At 40.9% G+C, this 26376-nt stretch overlaps 1 protein-coding gene across 2 annotated transcripts in view; it reads left to right on the top strand.

The window, feature by feature from the left end:
- The window catches only part of HMGA2 (high mobility group AT-hook 2), a 119356-nt gene that overhangs the window by 20881 nt on the left and 72099 nt on the right, over positions 1-26376 (top strand). Inside the window, exon 4 of one of the 2 annotated variants that reach the window (XM_061348488.1) lies at positions 4889-5944. The exons of the other annotated variant lie outside the window; for it this stretch is intronic. Coding sequence (XP_061204472.1) covers positions 4889-4939 — 51 coding nt within the window. The 3' untranslated portion in view covers positions 4940-5944. Of the gene's footprint in view, positions 1-4888; positions 5945-26376 lie in introns of those variants that run through there. 2 annotated transcript variants of the gene reach the window in all.

The following is a 26376-nucleotide window of genomic DNA, read 5'->3' as shown; positions in this document are numbered from 1 at the left end:
CACCCTAACAGGAAAGTCATGGCTTGACAGTGTGGGAAGTCTATTGCACCCAAGCTACCTGCTGCCTCACTGGGATGTTAGTAGCTTGTCCTGGAAGCCTTTTCTGTGCATGGCATTTCAGCTTCAAGAGAAGGGCTGGAGAATGCTTCTCATCCAGGAAAGCATAGGAGCTGGTGATTAGGACACTTGTACAGGAGGTGTGGGTTCAAATCTTCATCATGTTTGCTAACAGGCAGACCCCCCAAGTGAGTACTGTTGCTCCAAGACACTGATGTATCAGTTGGCCATGAGCACTATGAACGAAGCTGTTCTATGCCCTGACCTTATGTAGCTCCGAAGGTTTCTCCATAGGGTGGACCTGGATTTGGGGGGGCTGTCAGCTGAAACTTGAGATGCAGTGAAGTGTTTGTTGGGAGGTAGGACTTGCTACCTTAGATTAGCAATTTTGAGCATGTTCAGTTAATTAAACTTTAGTCTGCAGAGGGCTTTAAGGTTAACTAGAAAATACTAGGCATCTGAGTACCTTACAAAGATAGGCAGTCACAGAGAATAGATGGATTAAATCCCACCCTAGAGAAACCTCCCCGCACCTAAGACGTTATCTGTGTGCTTTATAGCGTGGCTGCAAGAATTTTGCAGGCAACAGCTTGCTGTAATCTATTTGCATGTGATTTTAATTCCTTCTCTTGCCAGTTCAAATGGTATTGCCTGTTATTGCAAGTGTTGTAATGTTTCAGAGGTTTTTTTGCAGTTTGGTTATGTATCTGCATGTGTGCTAGTCCCATAGCAGTTTTAGGAGGGTAGTAATGCATGATGTATGTCTGTATTCTGCTTTTCATTTTACATTTTTTAAATAAACTTTCTACTTTCAGTTTGTTTTATTCTAGTTTGTCAATCCTGAGAACTGTGGAACTGCAGAATTGCAGGGTCAGGCTTTGGCACTATTTATGATGAATTAATAGTATTGATACATGACATTTGAAGTGATGTATTACTTGTGTATATGTATCGGTGTCAATGAGAAAGGAGTCTGGTCTGCAGAGATTGGTTTGTTTTGATTAAAAGTAGTTTACCAGTAGTGGCAATCTCTCTTTTGAAGCCTTTAAGTTTATCAGTGAATTGGGCAAGATTGAAGGTTTTTACATCCTGTCTGTTCTAAGTAACTGCTGGGAGCTTAAGAAACAGACTGTTAGTTCCTGCATACAGCAGAAATCACTACCCAATATATTATCCTAATCCATTTTGACTGTTATATCAGTTACCCCAATAGACAGCAATTAGGGCCTTTTACAAAATGTAATACAAACACATATGTGAGCTTCACTATTATGATCTTATCAAAGTTGCATTGTGTTAACGTGTTCTTGGGGTTTCCTTAGTATTCACACAGAACCCATTCACTCTCTGGCTGCTCCTCCTGCATTGTTTCCTGTTAATGATGCTAAACGCCTTGAGAAATCTGTTTGGGGACTCTCCTTCCAAAGACAACTGACTGGGTCTTGAGAAACAACTGACACAATGCATTGACAAAGTACATACTGTACTTGGATCACAGTATTACAAAAGCAGAGGAGACAAGGCTGTCTCTGCCATGGCATGCACTCTTGCATTCATTAACATTCATGAACTATTTGGAGGAGGAAAAGGTGTAAGCAATCTTTAAGGACCTTCTTTTGCAAACTTCCCATTCAAATCAGGGATGACCATTTAACCATGCAAAATTGTTTTATCAAGTTTTATATGTAAGTCTGATTGAGATATGTCGATAGACAAGTGGTCTGTTGGTGACACAAGATGCCTCTGATCAAGTAGATGGAATATGCAGCCATGAGATGCATGATAAAATCTTAGGCTTGTTGAAGTCAGTGGCCAAGCTCCTAATGAAATCAGTTGTCTGGATTTCAGCCGTTCTCCATCTGCCAGTAACGTCATGTATAACTGTCTGCTGGTTCATTATAAAGCTTTATAAATTGTGCAAATAGTCATTTGCACAAAACTCAGGTAATTTTACTTGGTGGATAAAGAACTGGCTGGATGGCCACATGCAAAGAGTTGTGGTTAATGGCTCAGTGTCCAGCTGGAGACCAGTAATGAGTGGTGTTCCTCAGGGATCGGTGTTGGGACCGGTCTTGTTCAACATCTCTGTCACTGACATGGACAGTGGGATTGAGTGCGCCCTCAGCACGTTTGCTGATGACACCAAGCTGTGTGGTTTGGTTGATACGCTGGAGGGAAGGAATGCCATCCAGAGGGACCTTGACACGCTTGTGAGGTGGGCTGATGCCAACCTCATGAAGTTTAACCATGCCAAGTGCAAGGTCCTACGCCTGGGTCGGAGCAATCCCAGGCACAGCTACAGGCTGGGCAGAGAAGAGATTCAGAGCAGCCCTGTGGAGAAGGACTTGGGGGTGTTGGTCGATGAGAAAATGAACATGAGCCGGCTTCAGTGTGCGCTTGCAGCCCAGAAAGCAACCGTATCCTGGGCTGCATCAAAAGGAGTGTGACCAGCAGGTCGAAGGAGGTGATCCTGCCCCTCTACTCTGCTCTCGTGAGACCTCACTTGGAGTACTATGGCAGGGGAGTTGGAACTGGATGATCTTAAGGTCCTTTCCAAGCCTAACTATTCTATGATTCTATTATTCTATGAATTTGAGGAAGAATATCTATACATGTTGAAGCTAGGCACCAGATGAACACAAAGTTTACAGTGACTCACATAGCAAGAATAGTATTTGAATCAATATGTAAATATAATAAATTTATTATTAACACCAGTAAGTTTTGAGCAGTCACTGCATGAGCGAACAAGTAGTCTAGACTTGTACATAGATACAGACGGGGGGTTTTAATGATTTTTTTTAATTGTAAGGCAACTTGTATGTCATATAAACAGTATTGCTTCTGAAAAGTAGAAGGCTTTTCTTGTTCAATCATTTCAATGGTCTATTTGAAAACTGCAATATGGACATCTCTATACTTCACCCTTCAGCAAATGTTTCGACGATACACAAAAGATGTGGTTTTGAAAACGCTGGATGATTCTGCTTTTTTCCTCAGGTGTAACTTTCATTAAGGATACACCTAGCTGTGTTCATAGGTAGATACGTGCAGAGGGTACATTACTCACTGAGGAAAAGTCTTTTCAAGTCTGTTAAGGCGCTGGCTCCATTGAAGTGAATTCAAAAGCAAGACTGTAAGTGACTTGGTTGGAGTTAATACTAATACTTGTTAATGGTGATACATAAATTGGAAAGCTTCTGTCAGTTATGCTAACAAAAAGCCAGTGGTTATGGTTTTGAGTAAGGGAAAGAATTTGCCCTTTAATCTGCAGCGTAGCTAAAGGGAGAAGGTTTTGTGCATCATATTTTTTGTTTAAACTAGATCAAAATTCCTTAGGTAAAGGCAATATCTGTTGTAGAGAGAGCAACAAAGTTGAAGTTCACACATGCACACAAAAATGCTTTAAAATTATATACTTAATAACAATTTTGCTCCAAGCAGAAGCTATTTCATCTCTTTTATTGCTCATTTCAGGAAGTAGAAGGTCTCAGAGCTTCTGCAGGCAAACCAGATGCCATTGGTTTCCAAAAAAGAGGTTATTAATCCTACCCTTCCAAATCACTAAGAAAGCTATTTAAGGGGGAAGTTAGAGCCATCATAATCTTTTTGCATTATTATAAATCATTGTGGTTTGCTTTGCATGATTACAGTTTCAAATAGGTAATTAAATAATGTCCCAGAGCAAGTTTTATACATTGTAAAGCTCTGTATACCCCTCTTTACAGCCCCAAAAGCCATTATCTTGAGTGTGTAATAACTGGGAGGCAGAACTCATGTTTAGCATCCTCATTTTTTGTTGACTTGTTAGTTTTCATGAAGGCTTTTTGTGGCCTTATAAGAAGCCATGGGAAGGATTCTGTCCTTCCTTTGCACTTTTACAATGTGGGCATTCCAGACACTGCACAAGAATAGAGACAGAGGTGAACCATACCTCCATCCACTCTCTGTCTTCTCCAGGTCAAAGTTTGAATACATAGCTTGCCTGCTCTGCTCATTCAGGGCTACATAAATGTCACGGATAGAAGCTTTGAAAAAGTTCTTAGTTTAATTTGAATATGATAAGACACTGGAAAAACGGAAAAGGGCATTTATTTAATTAAAAAATGCCTGGGTTTATTTGGAAGCTTTCCAACAAAATAAACATCTGGTGCAAAACTAAACATGAGAAATTTCAGGTAGCCTTTGAGAAGGTCTTAAAGCAAAGGAGTAGAGGCAGGCAAAAAGAATGAACAAAGAGCCCAAGTGTCTGTAAAACTTAGAGCAACAGGGAATTGTCACTCCTCAGTTCTTGGGTTGAATCTGACCTCACCAGCTGTCAGCTCAGTTGTGTCCCATGCACTGAGTTTTCAGTCTAGGGTGGAAGAGTGCTTAAGCTACCCATCTCTTATTTCACATGGCAGCGTGGGGTCAGCCATAGCCCCTCTGCCTTTTGCAGTCTAGGAAACTATTTTTCCTCTTTCAGAAACAAAAGTGATATGGAAAGCTCTTGTTTACAGCAGTTCTGCTCTGTATCTCAAGGATCAGGGTATTTTCTTACGTGCCTGTATTAGCTGTGCAAAGGTCGCATCCTGTCTTTCCTTTTTCCACTTTTCCTTGTCACACTCCGTTTTTGGGTCCCATTGCTCAACCAAATATGTGGGGGTCTTCTAATAACTCATTCATTATGGTTATCTTGCTCTGTTGGGGATGGGATAGCCAGGTCCCAGAGCCAAAAGCCATGTCAGCTTAAAGACAAGGACAGGATCATGGTAATTTTGAAGACAGCTCAAAATCATTTCATTCCCTTCATATCCTGTCTTAAGCTGTACTTTTGATTTTGCACTTCCAGAGAGCGCAGCAAAGAATTGGACCCACAGCATATGATTTAAACTGCTGCTGACATCAAGCTTGGCCCATGAAGCACTAGCACCAAGGCTGAGTTTGGGTGGCAACACATCAGCACCATGAATGACTTATGAATGAAACAGAAATTTTTAAGGGGCATTTTCATACTTGGCTCAAGTGAAAAGTAGAGAATATTATTTGTGCAGATGGAAATGTCCATGCCCAGTGAAGTGCAGTGTTGTCTTTGCTAATCTCAGGTATATTTGTATTTGAGTGTGGATTTTCTCCTTTGCACAGAAGTTCTAGTTGGTCTGTCAATGAAGTCCTAACCCCACAATTGACATCATAGTCTGTTTTCATGGAAACTACTGCGATCTCACAAATCCAGTTTTATAGCAGTCTGTGAATGATGGGAAAATGAGCTGTAAGAGAGGAAGTGGCTGTTTAAACTCAAATCAGTGGTAATTATCAGAACTAGAGAAAGTATTAAGACATAGTTCTGTAGGGCCAAATTGATTCTTGGTGTAGTACTGCTGAAGGCACTTTGAGTTACCCCAGGGAGAAACTTACCCCCTGTGCCTGGAATGACTTGATGGCAAACATGTGAAGAGGAAGTGAATTTATGCTCCAGTTTAATATATTGGAAAGTTTTCCCTCATCTGAAAGTCTTTCTTTATCTCTGAATTTCCTGGCTTTTGTGGATTTATATTAGATCCTTAGTGTTATTTCAATGTATTTTTTCTGGTGTTACATGTATTTTGGGTTGTTTTTACTGGGGTTATAATATATATATATTTAATGAAAGTAAAAGCAATCTTGCATTGAGGAGGTCACAAAACTTTCATGAACACTGCGTAGCTACCAAGTGTGAGGCATCTCTTCCTTTCAGATCTGTGGTTGTTGTTTGTGTAGCTAAAGCACTCATTTTAATGAGAAGATGCAAGTCTCTCTTAAAGAGCATTTTAGCACCTATGTTCCAAAGTCAAATGTTATTGGCAGATTTAATTCTTTACAAAAGGATTACCTCTCCAACTCCATATGCAGAGTGCTTGTAACCTCTTAAAATTGATGATCCACAGTACAAATAGGACATCAATACATTATGTTTGTCAAAACTTTGAAAAACAATTATTTTTAAGACATGTCGAAAGATGCAATAAACAATTACATGCTGTACTTATGTGCAAGTTGCTCACCCCTATTCTTTACCAGAATCCCTATTCTAAGCCCTCTGGGAGGCACAGATTATGTGCAAATTCAGGCCATGGGAGTGGAGGCTTTTGAGGATGCAAGTGAATGGAATGTCACTTGTGCACTAGCCATATTGCTAACAGAAACAGAACTCAGTTCTCTCTCATTTGCACAGGTATACTGAGTCCATGGCATTTCCCAGTTTATGTAATGGTGACAAGGGGCAATGGGCACACGTTTTGGCAAAGGAAATTTCCATGGAGCAAAGGAAAAAAAAATCCACAGTAGGAGGAGATGAGCATGGGACACGCTCTGCAAAAAGGCTGAGGAATCTCCCTCCTTGGAGATTTCCAGACATCAGAGAAGGTCCAGACCTACTTGATTGAGAAGTCCTACTTCCAGCTCTAGGCACTTTCCAAACCAAATCTTCAGTATTTCTATGCACTACCTGTATGCTGGGTTCCTCCCCATCAAGCACAGGCCTGTCGTAAGTCTGTCAGCTTTGCTTTGTTTCACCTGGGAGGGGAAGGAGAAAAGGGATTTGAGAATGGCCAGAGCATGCTAGGGCAGCTCTTTTTGCCAAGCAGCTGAGTAGAGAAATCTGTGGTAGAGCTGACCAGCTTTCCTCAGGTTCTTCCTCATTTGCAGTAGTGAAACAGGTATTTTGGTCTTTACTACTCAGTGGATTTCTTTTGTGGAAGATCAAACCTGGAATGAATAGTAGAGTTACCCCAGCTTTACTGTCCATCACGCTCAACAGTAAATGGAGGGCAGAGAGGACAGAGAGAGCCCTGGTTCTGAACTCCGGGCCAGAACCAGATGGCGTCCCACACTGCATGTGCTCTTTGCTTCCAAGAGGAAGAGCTATTCCATAATTATTAAGAGGATTTTTACCCCTTGTACTGATAATCTGCTGGTCTTTTATCTTAAATCATGAAACAAAGGTGAAAGGCAGTTTCATCTGTGCTCCTGGCATGTCACTGCGGAGAGCCAGAGGGCAAACAACTAGCAAACACTTTGTCTGCCACCCCAGCCCCACAGCTGGATGAAGATGAGTGGTGAAGATGAGTGAGCAGTGGTTGCTCTGATGGGTGGCAGAGCAGGTGGGAGCTATGAGGGGTTGGTTTTAGTTAGTTTGATCTGAAGTTCATCAAGAAGCTTATTTTACTACTATGCTAAATGTGTTATTTTCTAGGGGAAAAATATCCACAGATAGGTGGTGTGTGGAGTGGTTTTTTTTTTGTTAAGAAGGCATGCATAAGGTTCACAGTAATTTGAATGTAAGATCCTGGGGTTTAGAAGTACTTTATCAAGATGCAATAAATATATTTATAGCCAGTAGACTTTTCTAGACATTTCTCCTGGACCAAAAGTCGTAGAATCATAGGGTAGTTTGGATTGAAAGGGACCTTCAAAGATCATCTAGTTCAACCCCCCTGCAATGAGCAGGGACATCTTCAGCTAGATCAGGTTGCTCAGAACCACATCCAGCCTGGCCTTGTATGTCTCCAGGGATGGTGCATCCATCACCTCTCTGGGCAACCTATGCCAGCATTTTATTCCCCTCATTGTAAAGAATTTCTTCCTCACATCCAGCCTGAATCTTCCCTCTTTCAGTTTATAACCATTACCTCTCGTTTTATTGCATTGAGCCCATCTTTCTTATAGGCCCTTTTAAGTACTGAACAGCCTCAATAAGTCATAACGGAAATTCTTCTATCCCTTGTCTTTGACAGCTCTGTGTGAACGTAAGTCATAGATTAGGTTTGGGGGAAAGTTCTGGGGTTTTTTTCTGTTTTCTTTTAATTTTTTTTTTTATATTTTTTTTGGTGAATAGTTGCAGGAAAACAGCCCGTTATTTCTAAGAGTTCATCTGCTCAACCTGCTTATTTCCTACCTGAAGTTTCACTAATCCTTTTGTTTTTGTGACACCAGGATGATTTCCACAGCAACTAATTGTGAGGTTGCAAGCAAAGGATTATGACTTCAGGTGCAGAATGAGCAGGTTTTCAGGCAAATGACACTATTAATAAGGAGTGAGAGGGGAGAGAAAACTCCCTGAATGCTTGATGTGCAGTACCGACAGAGGTGATTTAAGCCCAACAGTTGTTAGGGTTTTCTGTGAGGTTATAGCATTGCTTGAAGGCAGTAAAAATACATGAATCTTCAAGAATTATTTGTTTTTACCTCTCTGTTAGAAATGCTAAAGTTGCTATTTAAAGTTGCTGTGTTTGTCAGAAAGAAGTCTTTGTGTTGTTTCAAAACAACACAAACCCACAAGGTATAACTTTCTATTGAAGAAGACACTCCTGGTTCCTCAGGGACGTTGTTGCAAGCATGATCCATGTGTAGCCAACAGCGTTCTCAGATTGTCAGCAGCAAGCCTTTCTGATGAACGTCACTGCAGGTTCTGTTGGAGTGACATGGTGAAGGCATTCTGCAGGAATAACCTCACCTTTGATGCCAGAGTTCCCCAAATTTTGATGATGTTTCCTACTTCCAACTTCACCCTTGAGTTACGACTCTTTCACTTCCGCTGTTTAGTGGGGCTCATAAAACACACTTGAAGGAGTCATGACAGCCCTCAAGGCTCAGGAATGTCTGCTTTATATCCTCACCAAGTGGGTGGGTTTTTCATTCCTCCCCAGTACATTAGAGTCATTAGTTTAAACAAGACTGGAGATGCAGGACTGGGTCCATAACAACCAAGTAGTTTCTGTAGCCATCTTTTGTGTTCATATCCCTGTAGTCCTCGTTCTTCTTACTTGGCCAAGCTGCTGGGAAGGCTTACAAATCTTAGCAGCTCTGGGAGCTTGTTTCTTATGCTTCTTTCTGGCTGCTAACAGAGATGGAAATCAGTCCATGCCTGTGCTTTGGCCTCAGTTTGAGGCTCTGTGCAGGGTTCATGGCCCCAGTTCACATCAGATGGGTAACTGCCACCTTCCAATCACTTCATCTCCCTGTAGCAGCTATTTTTTACCCCTACCCTGTTCCTCAGCATCTTTACCAGAAAGCTACTGAAAAGGTTTAGCAACTTAATGGAGACTTCATCAAATGGGTAGCATATCCTGTGTGGAGCTTTCCTCTTTCCATATTTTGTTTCCAGCTTCTTCCCATATCAGACCTAAGGACAGGATTCATAGTTACGGACACGTCAATTAATAAAGTTGATGAGTTACAGCAGGTCTTGCCTCATTAAATTGTGTTTGTGTTCTTCAGGCATCTTTGTCTTACTCTCATTTCCCTCATCTGATAATGACAGGAGGGGTTTCTGTGTGATCCACTCATTCTAACCCTAAATGCTTCCCAAATTTCCTTTCCCTTTTAGTTTCCCACGGGCGCTATTTCTTAGTTTCTCAGAAATATTTCCCCTAGGATTTGCCTCATTTTTTTTTTCCTAGCATTTCAAAGTTTGGACAGGGACTCTCCACTTCCTGGAGTTTTAATAATTACATCCTCTGTGCCCAGCCATGGCCTGTTAATGAAGTCATACACACTGTGTTTCATATAGGAATTTTGTGTTTGCTGCTCCTGAGACAGCAGAAAGACTTCTCACAACTGGTACTGGAGTAAGAACAATAAATGCATAGGGCTTTTCCTGGGCAGTGGGACTGGCTGGGAGGAGTTGCTGACTCTTTATTTATCCATCCTGAGGAAATGGCCTATGTGAGTTTGCTCTTCACTTTGATGAGCTGAAAGAAGATATAGAGCAGTCCTTCTGGGCAGTGGGACAAACTGTGCAGACCATTTTAATCAGATTTCCCATGTAACCATTACAAAGGTTGTCAAGATGGTACCTTTTCCCTTTGGAATGTCAGGCATTTTTAGTAACTTTGGCCCCAGTATAATTTCTATAGGTGCTTGAAAATTAAGGTTGTGTAAAGGTAAATGTACTAGGCAGAAGTAGTTTTTAGGGTTGTTGATATACTCTTTCCAGGGATGTGGAGTATTTTCAGGCTCTGTGGGCAATATTTAGCTAAGTAGGATAGATTTATAATTGAGGTGATTAACCACATTTCCTCATTGACTAACGAGTCAAGATGAGAGGTGATTAGCCATCCCTTAATGATCAGGTGGTCATCAAAGGTGATCAGCTGCCTGTGTGGTTCAACTATAAAGCCATGCCATTTATTCATGGCTGTAATGCCATGGAGAAGTGAGAAGGTTAGTTGTAAGGTTCTCATTTGATTCCTCTTGCCACTGTTTCCTATCATGTTTTCCTGATTTTTCACCCTGGGACAGGTTTTCCAGGCTTCTGCAGGTTACTGTAGGCACTTCTTTCCAGTTCTCTTTCACCTAAGTAAACCTGTTGTATAGGAATGGTGCTCTTAGAAATACTCACCCTAGTAGGCATCGCCGATAAAAGAGCAAATCCAAAGAGCACACATCCAAAGCACTTGGAAATCCTGCTTGCAGTTGTTGCAGAGTCATTCACCTTTATATGCACAAAGCCATATTTTAGCTGTGATGTGGATGGTTATTTTAGTCTCGGTTTCACAGTAACTGTACCTGGAATGATTACACCAACAACAATGTGAAACATCTGAATGTAAATGACAGTGATGAGTGGGGCTTCCCGCAGCTGGGAGTGCTTAACTCACAGGCTCCAAGTAAGTAGCTTCTATTTCACTCTAAGCACCGTAACATTTCTGCTAAAAAATGAAACTGACTTTTCTGCACCTTGTGAAGCTGGGGTGGAGACAAACAAGTTCACTAAGAGGTTTCAACGTTAAAGAATTAAGGTTAGTTTGATTTTGTTTTGAGCCTCTCCTTAGCTGCTTCTCTTTCTTAAATGAGTAGTTATTCCATTAGCCTTGGTGCAGAGTGCTTCCAGAGGCTAATGGGAATGCATGTTAGTGTTTGTCCGTTTAAATATCTTTCAGATGCCACATACGTAAAAGCTCTGTGGCCGATGAGTGCATTATAGGGTATTTATGTAAGTTACAAAAATACTCGAGGGCCTGCAGTCATTTTGTAACATCTGAATAATGCCTTCATTTGTTTGAAGGAGACGTCAGGAGACTGTGAGTGGCTCTGCTGTGGAGCCGTGTAAGGATCAGTCAGATCTGATTTGGTCAGAATGAAATGGTGAATGAGAAGGAAGAAAGAGATAGCCTTTGTGTGAATTGGATGCCATCTGAGAAAGAGCAGATTGTCCAGTATGTGGCTCATGGGATCTTCACAAGTGCATGTATTTGAATGAGTCTTCTTTATACACTTACACACAGACATACGTATTTTCAAACCGGAATTCCAAGGCAAAAACCTTTTATTATGGATAATAGAAAATAGGAATATAACATAGAAATAGAAAGTATAAATTTTTACATAAAATTGAATTGTCTAGATCCACTGTGGCAGCTCCTGTGGCTGTGGGGGGAACATACTCAGGTCTGGAGGATGAGTTGTCCATGGGTCAAGTTCAAGTTGCAAATTGTGAGGAGGACATCACTGGTTTGTACCCAGTGATAGCAAAGTTACTTAATTTCATGTTTCTTTGCAAAAAAAGGAGTCTATCTTGCTCCTGAAGTCATATACAACCCACCAACATTGATCTACAATTACTTCTATGTCCTTAGTCACAAAGCTGTTCTAGCTCTTAAATAGAAAATGATGTGATACAAATCTTTACATTATGGAACAACATATATGGAATAAAGAATATGCAATGCTCTATTCAGAATATATAAAATGTATGGAATGTGCTAAGAGCAATGTTTAATGATTTGGCAAGCAATCTCACTCTCTGTGCATGCAGCTTGGGTTGCATTTAATGTGGTGTGTCCTCCATGTGGCATTCAGCTCCCTGTGACTTTTCCATTAAGTTCACTGACATGTGCACTGGTTTTCTTGAAGTGCTTAGGAAAAGGAAGTTTTACAGCAACTAATCTCTTTCAGGAAAATAATGGTAATGTAGCACTTTACAAAATAAATAGGAAAGGTAAACGTTTGGCGGGGTTAGTGTGAAGAGTTAAGGTTAGGTAGATAATCAGTCCTGTGTTTTACTTGTTTGCATGCTTACAGTGCTTATTTCTGCCTCAGTTTTTATTCTAACAATTGCAAGGTGATACGCTGCTTTAAAAGGCATCCATTTATCTTGGTGAGCGAATGAGCAATGATACACTTTCAAGCATACTTGTTAAAGAGTCATTTCCTAGTACCACAAACCGAGGAAGTAATTTTAAATGAGTAACTAGTCCATTTAATAAGTCAGCTAATGTACTCTTTAAAGGAATGGAACTAATTTAATCTCAAACTAAAATATTCAATAAAGAACCTATTGTACTGTCATCTCTCAAGTATTTAAAATATCTGGAAGTGTTTTCTGTGACTTTAGTGTGGGTTAATCAGATTTTTGCAAATACATTAAACTGTTAGACTGGTTGATCCTTTACAGCACAGTCCTTGCACGAGGTTATGCAGATAGATGGTAATTCTGACCTTTATTAACATTGCCTTCTGTGGTGGTCAGTGGAGATTTGTGAATAGGCATGAGGTGCTGGTGTAAAATTGTCAGTAGGCTATTACTACCAAAATGGCTCTTCAGTGCTAGAATGCTGTTAGCAGAGCTAAGCAATGAAAGCTGTTCAGCTAAACTTTGGTTTTAATATAGTTGTCTCTTAGGCTGGGTTACAAAATGCTTTTGTGTTTAGATTGAACATGACAAACTCTTTTACACGAAAACCATTTCCCTTCAACCGAACTTCGAAGCATTTCTCTCATCTATTTGTGAGTGGCATTTGTAGGTCAGCCAGGAGAAGCATTGCTTGAGTTATTATCTTAGCCTGTTGTGATTTAAATCACCTTCTTCACATAGCAGTAACAGAATTTATGGCTTAAAAAAAGATTCTTTTATATATTAAAAATCAATATAGCAACAGTCATAGATGCAATAATGAGTTGTAAAATCAATGCGGAAAACCCCCAATGGATATGTAACTGCTTTTTTCCCAGTGATTTTTACTACTTTCTTTCCCAGGAAGGAATTTTGCACATGTTAAATGAGTAAGGCCGAAAATTCACTTTCATGGAAGAATCATTGTATTAGAAATTGTTTCTTTAGCAGTTTTTCTAAAAGAGGTAGCAAATAGTAGAAAAATATGTTCTTTCTAAAGTATCCTGTATAAGGCAGTAGCAAAGATACAATGATTTACTAAGTACAGTAGGTTTTTTTTTTTTCCCTTTGTTGCTACTGATATTTTTTTTACACTAATGAAATTCATGATTCAAAGACTTTGGTAATTAAAGGGTTTTTTTTCCATCAGGGGTTTGAGGGTCAACATGCAGAAAGGTATCTGAAATGCCTGTAGCTGCGTGCAATGAAAAAGCTATCAGCAGAGGTTCAGCACTTTTGGCACATTTAATATAAAGGTGAACAAGGACCCATTAAAAACTAAAAGATAAAGTAGATGTAATAGGAAAAACTGAACAAAGGAAATTTTAAATTGAATATCAGAAATATTTCCCCCCAAATGCAAAATATATTAGGCCATGGAGCAGACTGCCAGGGCTTGTACTGGAAACCGAGTTGCTTTGAGTCACTCAGAGGAGAGCTACCAAACTGAAATGAAATCTGGGTTAAACTCAGCTATGTCTGCTGATACACCGAGAGCTGAACTGTGGGCAGGAGTGATCACAGCAAGTTGAGCTGCTTGATTTTCCCACTGCCTTTTGCTGCTCTGTGAGAACCACCCCACTCACAGGCTCACTTAGAAGCATGCCAGGTTGCTGTGTTGCTGCCCCAGCAGAGGCAGTCCCATGCCTCTTTCCCAGTCCAGGAAGGTGTCTGCAGCACTGTTTCTCAAGGTCTGCCTGAGTCTCTCCCAGTGTTACAGCTGTGACTTTTCACAGATGTGAAGCCAGATGGCCTCTGCAACCACCGATCACCCTTACTCTTTCTCAGGTTCATACTGTCCCAGGGGACCAATCCTGACAGCAGTACGACTTCTCGTTCACTCTTAGAGGCATATGCTCTAGGAAACAAAACGGACATAGAAGAGTTTCTAAATATAAGGTGACTTAAAGATGCTCTAGCTTGTAGAGACCTATGCAAAATAATGAATGTCCACAATATTTCCCCACCTCTGTTTCTTCGTAGTTTATGGGGAAAGTAAAGTCATGTGAGAAATCTGTGATAACCTTCCTGATGCTTCTGTTCTCTTCCAAAACGTGGAGTCACTTTCTTTTTTGGCAGTGAATTTCCATCTGCCTCAGCTAGTTCAGCAGTGAGACACGTTTCGCTCCTGGGAAAGCATCCTTCTCTTTCCTGCTAAAGCCTCCTGCTCAGAAATTCTGTCCCTGGCTCCCTTACTTTTTTTGTTTTGAAAAGCTTTTCCCAGCACCTAGTTTCTTTGTTCTCCTTTTTCTGTAGGCCCTGTGTTTCTGCTCAGAAATGGGAAAACAATCTAAATTGAGAAGAGGTAGAATAATAAGGAATATCTGTCAGTGATTGTGGAGAAGTCAGAAAAGCCCATGGACAGTTGGACTGAACATGCACAAAAAGAGGCAAATAAGATCATGCTTTCAGACCAAGTGAAGCTGAAAAGGCAGATAAAGAAAGATTCATACTCTTTAGGCAGTTAAAAACATGAGGATAATGTGTAAAAATAATTGTTGTCGTACTTGGGGTTGTGGAGACACATATGACTCTTACCTCTGTGTCTTCGATTAGGAGATACAGTCCTTGGGTGTAAAGATGGGATGATCAAACAGGATTGAGTGGCAGAGATTTGGAGTGAGAAAGAGGAAAAGATAAAACACAGGGATAGTGTAGAAAAGGCAGGGTGGATAAAAAAAAAGAGGAAACAGACACTAAGGACAAATGGAAAGAGAGATAGGCTGTAATCTACTGTACAACATAAAAGAAAGGAAAAGTGGACTTAAGCCAGAAAGGGTAAGAAAAAGCAGGAGACTACATTACATTATAAAAAAATGTACTAAAAACTCAGTGGGTTTTGCTGAAATCAGTGGACTAAATGAAGCAGAGTCCTTCACAGTCCAGACTCTTGTGGTTCTGTGACACTAAGGAAGCAGAATGAGGGAGGGGAGCTCAAAGAAGGGACAGAGGAAATAAGAGTTTGGGTGGGATAAAAAGACAAAAATTCAGAGGAAACCTCAGAGTTTATGAGTATAAACTCACAGAAGTTTAAGTTTATACTTGCATATTTAGGTGGAGAGTCAGTGAAGCTTTCCACTATTCAGGATGTTACTCATTTGTGAAGCTGTTCTGAGCAGTCCTGAAGGCAATACTCACAGGTTGATCAGGAGCTCAGTGTGACCAGCAGAACTGTCCCACTGTATGGTGGCTTGTCTCCAGAACCCCCAGACCACTCAGTCCAAAAGGCAAATGTAAAACCTTAGCCATTACAATTTGGCAAGTGTTTCTGAAGCAAAGGAAATAGTCATGAGCATGTTTTACCCACTGACTGCCCTCTGACTAAAACATTGGTGTAGGAGGAGAACTCTTATATAAGAGCAGTGAGACAGAATATTTTTGCTATTAGTGTCCGTGGTTGAAAGGAAAAGGAAATAACACAGAACTGGTTCAAGCATTGTCACCCATCAAACTGCTCACTGGTATAATTCAAGCAGTATTTAGATGGCATTCCTATCTTAGGTACTCAACACTGCAACATACTTCTGTCCCTTAATAATACCAGCTAGACATGCAGCCAGCACTTAAAGTCCAGATACTGTTTTCCAGTTTCTCTTTGTTTCCTTCCCTTTTGGTAGAGATGGGTTGATCCTTCATATTGGGTTTAACTCTAAGGAGTACAAGATAACAAACAATTGTAAGCAAGTTTAGGTCTCTAACTAATCAGCAGTTGCTAAAACTCTGACATTCCTTAACCATATCTGGTGTGCTGTGAATTTCCGACTTCATTTGATCAGTAAGTTACTCTTCATAGTTTTTCTGGAAAGAGAACTGTATCTGTATTTTCACATCCAGGCTCTCCACCCTCTTGTGCCATATGTTCCATTTAAAGTTCCAGGACAGCAAGTATAGTAGAGATACCTTTCACTTTTACATTTAATGACAACTAAGTGCTTTACATTGAGTCAGATTTTCAGTTCCCCAGTTCCAGCATTCCACAGATGGGACTTTCAGTTAAAGAAATGGGAGTTAAAGAAGGCTTTACCTCTGTACTCAAGAGTGTTGACTTTGTAATTTTCCTTCATTACCATCCAAAGCAAAAACAGGCAAAATGCCTGTTTTCTGTTGTCAATTTTTGTTCCTATGGAAAGATTTTACAGACAGTCTAATGTTTTCAGAGACTCTTGAGGTCTGCGTTACTGTGACCTTCTCTTAAGCAAGGGTGCTAAGCTCCATGTGCAGAAGCCAGGTTGTAAGTGAGCGAAGTTAGAGAAGGGTATACACAGGATTGCTTACTGCAGCAAGCTGCAATAGCTCCGCTGAGTTAACTGCATTTTACATTAATTGAGGATCCCAGCATACTACACTCACTGTTGAAAAGCATTTTTCATAATTCCATATAAATCATCAGGAAACTGAAGAGCAGCAATACTAAGGTCTACCAGGGTTGTGTAGGTGCTGCCAGCAGGATCACTAGTCAGGCCCTATAACCAAACCTCCTGTTTTTAAGGAGTCTTGATGTCAGCACAAGACATTACACTGCCTACAGCCTAAATATCCTGTAGAAGAATGGCTCTATCTATGTCTGTCTATACAGCTGACATATATGCCCTTGTATGTGTATTTCACATGCTGCTTGCCTTTTATTCTTTTAATCTACAGAAGATAAAGACCTGAGGATAATAAACCAGAGCCTATGATGCTATAGAAATTGCCAGAAGTTGGAAGGGAGTAACTCAAGAGTTTCTACCAGGCTCATTCTCTTCATACTTAATGTAGTCAGAAGAAAGGGAGGCTTCACTTTTATGCACAGGTATACATGCAACAGACACCACCAGTCCATAATAAATATGGGTTGAAAAGGCCAAACATAAAGTACTACTTGCCAGCACGTGATATTTACAGCTTTACTAAACATAGCCAATATCTAACAATTATGAACCTAGCCTCTGCCACTTGGGCATGACACCTCTAGCTGCATTTTAGTGCTGCTGGGGATGCTTTTATCTACAATTTCAACCACATTTCGGGTCTGGTTTTGAAAAATGGTCTTCTTTTGCCTGCAAATTTGCTTCAGGAAATAATTGTGGTTGCCATTTATGACACTTAGAACACTAACTACCTGATCACATCTACAAATTAGACAATTAGACATCTAAGAACTAGCAAATGAACCTATGAAATAATCCTCACAGGTATTTCTGGAAGCAAAATTCCAAACAAAGAATTAACAAGGTCAAGCTCTTTCAATAACAGCAAAAAGCCTAGAGCCTTTAAATTAGTTTTCTCACAATACGGTTATTACCACAGGTTTTGTTAGGTGAATGATAATACAAATATTTGATTAATCTGGAAAAGCAGTGACCTCAAGCTGTGATTACAGTATTGACAAAAGACATACCTGTGTAGACTATAATTATCCTAATGAAACGAAAGGTATTAATTAGAGGTGCTGAATAAATGGCCTCTGAAATAGTATTCTGCATGCAAATAAAAATTTGATTATAGGCCAAGGAATTGCAGGTTGGTCCACACTGCTCCACCAGATTGCCTAAAGCTGTTGAAGGGTAGGTTTAAATACAGGCTCTGGGGTCTTTTCTCTGAAATTCTTAAAAACACATACTTGAACTGAGAACTAATACTCACAAGGAGCTGAAGCTGATGCCACAGACTCATTTCATGTAAGCTAATCAACCAGCATTTAAAGCCCAGCAATACTCAGTCACTCATCATTGGGTCTGTACATGAATGCATGATTATAGAGCAAAGAGCATTTTACTGGTCCTTTGGAAAAAGAACCTTGAATTATCCTACATAAAAATAGCATATATAAAATCCATACAGTTATAATGAGCAAAGATGTCCTACTAAATCATCCTTGTTCTTCGGCTTCACATATTTCTCCACAGTTAATATCTGAGCTCATAAGAAGGAATAACATAACACTGAAGTTAAAAGGGAATTAACAGTCAACAGGGTGAAGTGACTTTCACTGTTCAGGAAGACTGCTTGCAGACTTCTTAAATGCTCAATGCATGAATATACCAGCTATCAAAGATATAGAAGGGTTATGAAAAGCTGGCTATTTTTAAGGAGATGAGTGGAGAGGACAATTTCAAATAAATAGTCTTCAAGAAGTAGAAGTCATGTCCAAACGAAGGAGAAAGGAAAATACGTTAATGTTAAATGTGAGGTATGTTAAATGGGAAGCATTGATGAAGCAGGCCTAAAAAGGTGTTAAGGAACAGCTTGTTAAAGTCTTGGAAGTACTAATAAAAACACTTTCAAACATGCTGGAAACAGGAGGTCATTGAAGAGTCTGTAGAGGCAATGAATCTTGAGCAAGTAAAAGGAGAGCTTGAGTAAGGCAAGGCCACAGGAGTAGAGAAATACGAATTCTAGGCATCCTAGAAGAATTTAGGAAGATTTCCACACCAGAACTTTCCTTTACAGGGAAAGGACCTGTCTAATATTGAAATGCAGGCGAAAGAGTTTTTAAACAGATCAAAAGCAGTGGCAAATTGTCAGGACCAAACACTGTTCTCCAAAAAAAGTAGGCTGAGAAAGTTGGGGCTGTTCAGCCTGGAGAAGAGAAGGCTGTGTGGAGACCTCACAGCAGCCTTCCAGCATCTGAATGGGGGCTATAGGGATGCTGGGGATGGACTCTTCATTAGGGACTGTAGTGATAGGACAAGGGGTAATGGGTTAAAACTTAAACAGATAAAGGTCAGATTGGATATAAGGAGGAAATTCTTTCCTGTTAGGGTGGTGAGGCACTGGAATGGGTTGCACAGGGAGGTTGTGAATGCTCCATCCCTGGCAGTGTTCAAGGCCAGGTTGGACAGAGCCTTGGGTGATACGGTTTAGTGCGAGGTGTCCCTGCCCACGGCAGGGGGATTGGAACTTGATGATCTTAAGGTCCCTTCCAACCCTAACTATTCTATGATTCTATGAAATGTGAAATTTCCAAACTTCCTATGACAAAGCCCTAGCTGTAGGGCATACAGTAGGTGACTTGGCCCACGGGTGGTGGTGACAGCCATACTGACACCCTAGATAGCTCCTGGAACTACTAGCCAGAGACCTGGCTAGTAGGTCTGATCGCCACACCAAGCAAATAGATATAAGCTGTAAAGAAAAGAATAAAGTTGTAGAGACTTGGTCAAGTATAATACTGATAAGAAAACTAAGTTAAAAAAAAATAAGCTTTTCTAGAAAGGAATTGTTTGTCACAAACCTGGTGGAATTGTCTGAAAGAAAACTAGTAATCGTGTGGCTATGGATGCTTCAATCAGTGCAATGTGTCTGGTTTTCCAAAATATTTGTTTCAGTGTTATTCATTGAGTGGTCAGGGAATGAGAGGGAAGGTCATCTTCTGGGCTACTTTGACAATGGAGGGGAGATACCAGTATACTTTTATCAGGAATTTTGCTGGGACATATGCTGCTCAAAAGCAATGATTCTGAAAATAGTTGTGCAAAGTTATGAGTTGGTGCTGATAAAAAATTAGTTAATACCAAAAAGAATTGTGAAAATAGGGAACTCATGGTACCTAATGGTACTCCTGATCAGGAGTTCGGGTTTTTTCACTTTTCCTGTGGTTTATATCAGTGGAAGATTGCATGAATTCGACATGTTTTCTAATATATTCAACCACTACAGACTCTTTATCCTCTATACCATTTGAAAACCATAGTTTTTGCCTAGTGCAGCAAAATACGAGTGCTTCCATGAAGATTTGTCCTAAGCTGTAACAGACACAAGGCAGTAATATCCCCTTTTATGGTCAGCAAAATTAGATTTACTGTGCTTCTCGGAGAACTATGGGAAGTCCTTAGCGCAACCAGTAACAGCATTGAAATTTGTTAGTCCTATTCTCTACAGTGTTCTTCCTCCTGCATCAACATCTGCACTGTAGACATGAAGCCTTTAAATGGCAGTTTCTGGAATTGTGCATGTTAGGGTAGATTGGTCTAATCTGTAAAAACAGAGATTCCAGTCAAAGACTGGGGACCAGTTACGTGGTTTTTTAAATGCTTATGGTTGAGTTAATTCTAGCCATAATAGCATTGCCAAATAATGCAGCGCCTATCATGTTAATGTAGCTCAATGGTGGTTTAATTTCCCCATTTTTTTAACTCATTGGAGAAAAGCAGGTGTTAAAGTGGACATAAAAATCTCCTGAGCATGCCAATCTATCAGGGGCTCTATGCAGAGACAACGTGATGATAGTGTGTCTGTTTTCACCACGAAATTCCACTCCCATTCCAGTTTAAGTCCAGTTACTGAAGCCATCAGAAGACAAACCAGATCCTTTGAGCTCCTGTCTTCTTTGCTGAAGGGGACAGTTTAACAGCAGGAAGACCATATTACCATTTGACGGATCCTGGGTTTCCCAAAACAACCGGAATGTGGTGAGGAGCAATTTAGAAGCAGCTCAGGGCAAAGGCGGGTTGCTGCAAAACTAATTTAGCTGGGCCTGCATACGCACTGCATGATTCCTTAATGGGAATTTAAGAAGCTTAGTTTAAAAAGCAAAGAAACCGTAAACAAAAACAAATCCTCAAGAGTGTACTTTGCATGCTTAGCATGAGGCTTGGAAACACTGGTAACTCAGTGAAACAGCCACAGGCTGTATTTTCGGTTCTGGTTAATCTCTAGATCTATAGAGAGAACAAGGTAGAACCTGCATGACTGTCCCCAGTTTTACCTGATCTCCTCTGCCTTTTGCAGAACTGACTTTTAGGGAAGCCAGAAGTCCTGAGGAGAGATTGTAGCTGAGATGATGTTTTGCAGGTGAGGATGGAGGCTTGACGTGAGGTGGTTCCATTGCAGGCATTTTCAAATGTGCATTGTTCTGTATGGTCACAGCAAAAGGCTTGGAGTTAACAAACCAGAGGAGGAAAGAGATAAAAGGGATGAGCTGGCACCAGGTTTCATGCTTCTACTGTATAGTTTATCCCCTGTCTTTGCGGGCAGTTATGTGGCTGACACTGGGAAGCTGAGATGGCAGCAGGCCTCTTGCTGGAGCTGTGTGCTGAAAGGACATGCAGAATTTCTGAGATGCATGAGTCCATGCTGTCATCAGAAAAGCATCACCACTGTCCATTGAGTTGTAAAGGACAAAGGCATGGTGACTTCGAGTGTGCTACTTGACCCTCAGAACAACAAAGCTTACTTGCCTTACCCAAGCAGCTAGACCAGTCATTATCAGCTTTATGGGAGTAAAAAGGTGACATAAATTAGTTGACTTCAGCGTGTTCATGAGCTCCTATCTCCAGATGTGAACCTGAACCTTGTTTCAAATCCACATCCAGGCAAGACCCAGGAGCGGGGCAGCCTCTGACTCTTTCCTCCCCCAAAACACACACACTTTTCTCCATGCAAAGGAAACTGGAGCATGGGCCAGGATGGAGGCATGGCGTTTTCAAGCTACATCTCTAATCTGGACAATTGGCACACCACAGCATTTAGCCACCACTCAGTCTAGACAGCCAAAGGAAACCAGGTCTCCTCCAGACTCCACTGAGTATTCCTCAGCCATCCTCGAGGCTCTCATCTGCTGGCCAAAAAAGAGAGCATAGAGGGTTTGAGGAATGAAGAGGAGAGTAGGACTGGAAAATACACACAGGAGAGTAAAATGGATAATGGAAGGTGTAGAATGAATCTCAGGTGAAGAATCAAACAGAGCAGAGCTCTTTGGTCAGGAGGGAGCGTGACTGTGAGTAGGATGTGTTTAGGGGGTCTCAAAAATCAGTCATGACACACAGAAGGTGAAATGCTCACTGTCATTCTTCTAATAATGGAACTGGGAGTCATGTAATGAAAGCAGTAGCTGGTGGGTCTCAAAGAAACAAAAGAAGATGCTCTATTGCACAAAGGTATATTGAAACCCCTTATTACAGGATGTTACAGAAACTGGAAGTTTTTATGGGTTGGACAGATTCAAAGAATGTGATTTTTATCTCGGGCTATTCAATACCAGAGCTTAGGTTCTGGAAGTCCTAGAACTAAATCATTGGTGCCAGAACTAAATCACTGGCAGCATTATGGGCAGTGTAACTATGTGCTTGTCTTACCTACATGCTTGCTTCTAAGTGTTCTTTACTGGGAACCATTTCAGAAGGGGTACTGGCCTTGATAGTCTAACTGGAATGCCCATTCTTACATTTTTAGGGAAGAGGTAATGGAGAAGAGATAGTGTTTGAGATCTGAATAATGATGGAGAGATTTTACTAGTAACATGATACTAGTAAGCAACTAAACAAGGCATTACTGTAATTAGCAGTGGAGGATGGAGCATACTATATTACCAGGCACTCATTTTCATTACGAGAGAAATTTGCAGCCCTGCTCCAACTGTTTGGAAACTCTGTGAGGTCTCTGAGCTCCAGGTGCTGAGTACTCTTACTTGTCAGTGAAGTCCTTCTGAGAGCACAGTGAATTCAAATTGGCAACAAGCAGGATTAGGTCATTTATCCCTTTTCCCCTCAGATGAAAGTGCTTATTTAGGTCACATGGAAAATGAGTTTCTCCTTTAACAGGCAGCACAAAATTAGTACGTGATAAACTACATACAGGATTTTGTTATATATTACTTTTGAGCTGCAATGTTGTTAGGCAGTCAGTTGACTTTTTGAACACCAGTTCAGAAGTAGAAATTGGTAATTAATCATATTGCATCATTTGTTTAAATTAAAAATGTGCTTTTGTTTGCCATGTGAATACGTATTTATTTGGGTAAGATGCTGCAGCAGGATATACCTGTGTTAGGCACAGGAGATAGTGCTCATGATGGGAGGCTATTTACTGCAGTTCAGCCCCAGCATGTGACATCTGCTTTTGTGTCTTTTGGGGCCTTTCTTGAACTGGGAGGTTGGTGCCAAACTGCACACAGTTTGTTTTATGAGGTGAGAATAAGAGGATGCTAAGGAGCATTTCTGCTTGTAATATGTGCTAAGACCTTGTGCCTGTTTAGGTGAAATGGATTAACATAAATGTCTCTGTTTGCTAAAATTCCCTTGGTGTTCTTCAAGCTTGATATAAAGATGTGATTTAATAGAAGAATTTAGCTAATTTCAGGGGGGTTTGAGCTTTTTTATTTGTATATGGTGTAGATAAGTAATTCAGTAAGGCCTGAATTGCAGTTAGAAGGCAAAAGTGAATTGAGTACAATGCAATTACGTATTTTACTTGAAAGTAAAATATATTTATATTTTTTAAACTTCTCTTTATCTGGACCAGCAATCTGTAGGGCAGGTAGAGACAGTCAACACGTGATGTAAAATGTAACTGTATAGTGACAATGTAAAAACAGGTTCTGTTCCTTGGTGTTCCTCGTCTTTGCCCTTTAGCTGTCATTTCTCTTAAAGCATCAAAATCTTTCTCCTATAAAAACTGTATATGTGATTTTGAAAGTGCCATGGTGCCTTCTGTATGTGATTTCTGTAGCTGTACAGAAGTTTTTCTAAAGGAGAATGTACCCACCAGGCTTCGTGAGATTGGCTCAGAATCATGAGATTTAAAAGAGAAACTGCTTTTATATTTGCCTTCAGGATTTTGAGCTTTTTCCTTAAAAATGGTTCAACAGAGCTTATTTTAATATTTTCTATATGCATTTGGCTCCAGTAGCTAAGGTTTAAGAAACTCACTAAGTATCACAGGGCACATCATGGAACTTAAGAGCACCAGTCTTTCAAGGTGATAGCTCCCAACTGTTCTTCTGCCAGTCTTCATTGCCATCCTCTCTCCTCTTCAGCATCCCATCCACTCCCAGTCTGGACTGTTGCTTCCATAACCTACTTTGCTGTCCCCGGTAGCCCAGCTTTCCTCTCTTCCTCCTGTTCCCTGCCTCTCCCTCAGTCCCACAGAAGTGGCACAGGGCTCAGCCTGATCGTGGTGTCTCAGGGAATGAGCTTGGGCTCCATGCCATGTCTCACCTTTCTTGTTGCCACACCTCATCCAGCAGGAATGCTGTATTTCTGGAATGATGGTTTTGACTGGCATAATCCAGGGGTACTCATATACACGAGTATTTCCAGGCTTAGATCCATACCCACAGATACTCCTCTGGTCAGCACAAATGGCAAGGTGAGTATCAGAAGAGAACCTTCTCATTCTGCTTGGGATAACTTCTACTTAGGCTTCTCTGAGGAGGACTTTTTCCTGACCCATACAATGTGCTCAGCAGACTGTAGCAGTTCCAAGTCAACCATTTCAACCCAGCACATGAATTACTTGAATGCTTTGGTATGTTGTATAAAATATGCATTTAGGGCAAGGATTATTTAATATTTTTTTTCTTTTGAAACATATCTGTGTGTAGTTAAAGAAAACTGCTTCTTCAAAGAAGTGCAAGCCTGGTCATTAAAGATGGAGGACCAAACTATTTTAAGAAGTGGCCAGTAGACTGGAACCTCACCCAGTGCTAACTCTGTTTTTCCCCATTCATTAAGAAGAATGTAGTACTCCAGAGCCATACTAACTAAAGATACCTTCTAGCTTTTTTTCACTGCTCTGCAACACATTTGCTGGTGCATTATCAGTTTTTTCACGCAAGCAGTAAAAGCTGATCTGAAAAGTGCAATACTCCATCAGCCAGGTATGTTATTTCTTCCTCTTTACTGTGTTTCTTCTTCACTAGTTAGCAAACGTGGCCAACTTATACCAGACAAATCTAGCAGAGTCTGGTTGCCAGAGGTAGGAGATACAGTGATGTTTTCTTTTCAGGGATACACAGGTGAGGTAGGGATGCGTGGATTTAGTGTACTTGTTGCAATTGGCATCACAGTGATATCTCTACTGGTGGCGTAGCATGTAGATAATGTAGATGATGGAGCAGGAGCAGTGCTGGAGTGTCTGCCAAGTAGTGGTCCTCCTGAGCTGGTATGATGTAAAATAGGAAGTCCATTGGTGCTGAAGACATTCTCAGCCCCACTGAGGTATGATATTGATTATGTTGAGGAGGTGCAGGCGGAGAGCTGGATGTTCCAGGTGTAGCACCAACAACGTTTTTAATACTAATGTTAGTTAATGCTAAGGGGCAGGGTTAGGGGAGTATGAGGAATCTACACTAGCACGCTGTAAGCCATTATTTCCTATAGCCCCCTTGCCTTGCATGAGAACAGCAGTGTAGGGTTTTGGCCCATGGCAGGCCTTTGGCTCTGGCAGATGGATTTCCCCCCTGCAGCCTTCCTTTGCTCACCCCACATAGAGCTGGGTTGATGAAGTACATGGCAGGTCTCTGGCCAAGAAAAGGGTCTACAGTGTGAACCATTTTAAACACCTGCTGTTTTTCAAGTGACTGGGTTGGTGTGGCAGCGTTAGAGGGGAAAGTTTGATGGCAAGTCATGGGTGGTTGTTCCAGAAAGTTTGCTCCCTAGGGCCAGAGCTGTGCTATACACACCAGTAATAGAGTGCAGGCTCTTCCAGAGGGTTACCCAGCTGCTGCCTGCACAGCTGAGCATCTCCTGCACGTGCACTGTGCTGCTGCACTGGCTGGGATGGACCAGCAAAACCAGAGTGGAGAGCCCCTAACTGATAGCAAGGCTAGGCATGCTTCGCTGTAAAGAGCCCATGTGTGGGCTCAGCACCTCAGACACCTGCTTGCCTTTCTGTCTGGACTGTGAATTTTCACCATCGTGAGTGTAATTTAGCATGAAACCATTCTTCTTATAACCTCTTCAGTGTCAAGCATCATGTGGATTCTGTCCAGAAAGCATATTGTCCAAGCAGAGAGTGAGACATCTGAATCCTTGCACATGCAGAATACATACCTGCTAAGCTGCCTTTTTATGACTGAAAATGTTGGTCATTATTCTTTCCCCAGTCAGGCTAGCTCACTAGGAAATCAGTTTCTGTGTAGAAATGGAAGATATATATACTAAAAAGTATCCAGACACGGTAACCTCATTTAAAAAAAAACATTAGTATGATTTTAAAAGAGCCAAACCAATTATTTTTGAAATATGGTAAAAATAATTTGCTCCCTGGCTCACAGCTGTGTGCACCAAGCCCTGCTCAGTGAGCCAGTTTTAAACTCGAATATAGGGGTTTATAATGGAAACTGCAACTCTGTGCAGGCACACTGCTGTAATATCAATTCAATTAGATGCTGCACAGTTGTTCCTGGTAACAAAAGCAAAGGGCATGCAGTGTTTCAGCATCACACATACTGCTTTTATTTGGGATACTTGGCAGGTGAAAAT

The sequence above is a fragment of the Neopsephotus bourkii genome, unplaced genomic scaffold, assembly GCF_033783945.1.
Source record: "Neopsephotus bourkii isolate Nb327-2 ecotype Australia unplaced genomic scaffold, CSIRO-AGI_Nbou_v1 NB_359, whole genome shotgun sequence".
In the NCBI taxonomy this organism is placed as follows: domain Eukaryota; kingdom Metazoa; phylum Chordata; class Aves; order Psittaciformes; family Psittacidae; genus Neopsephotus; species Neopsephotus bourkii.
The sequence above is the reverse complement of the archived record's forward strand: the minus strand, read 5'-3'. Positions and strand labels throughout refer to the sequence as shown.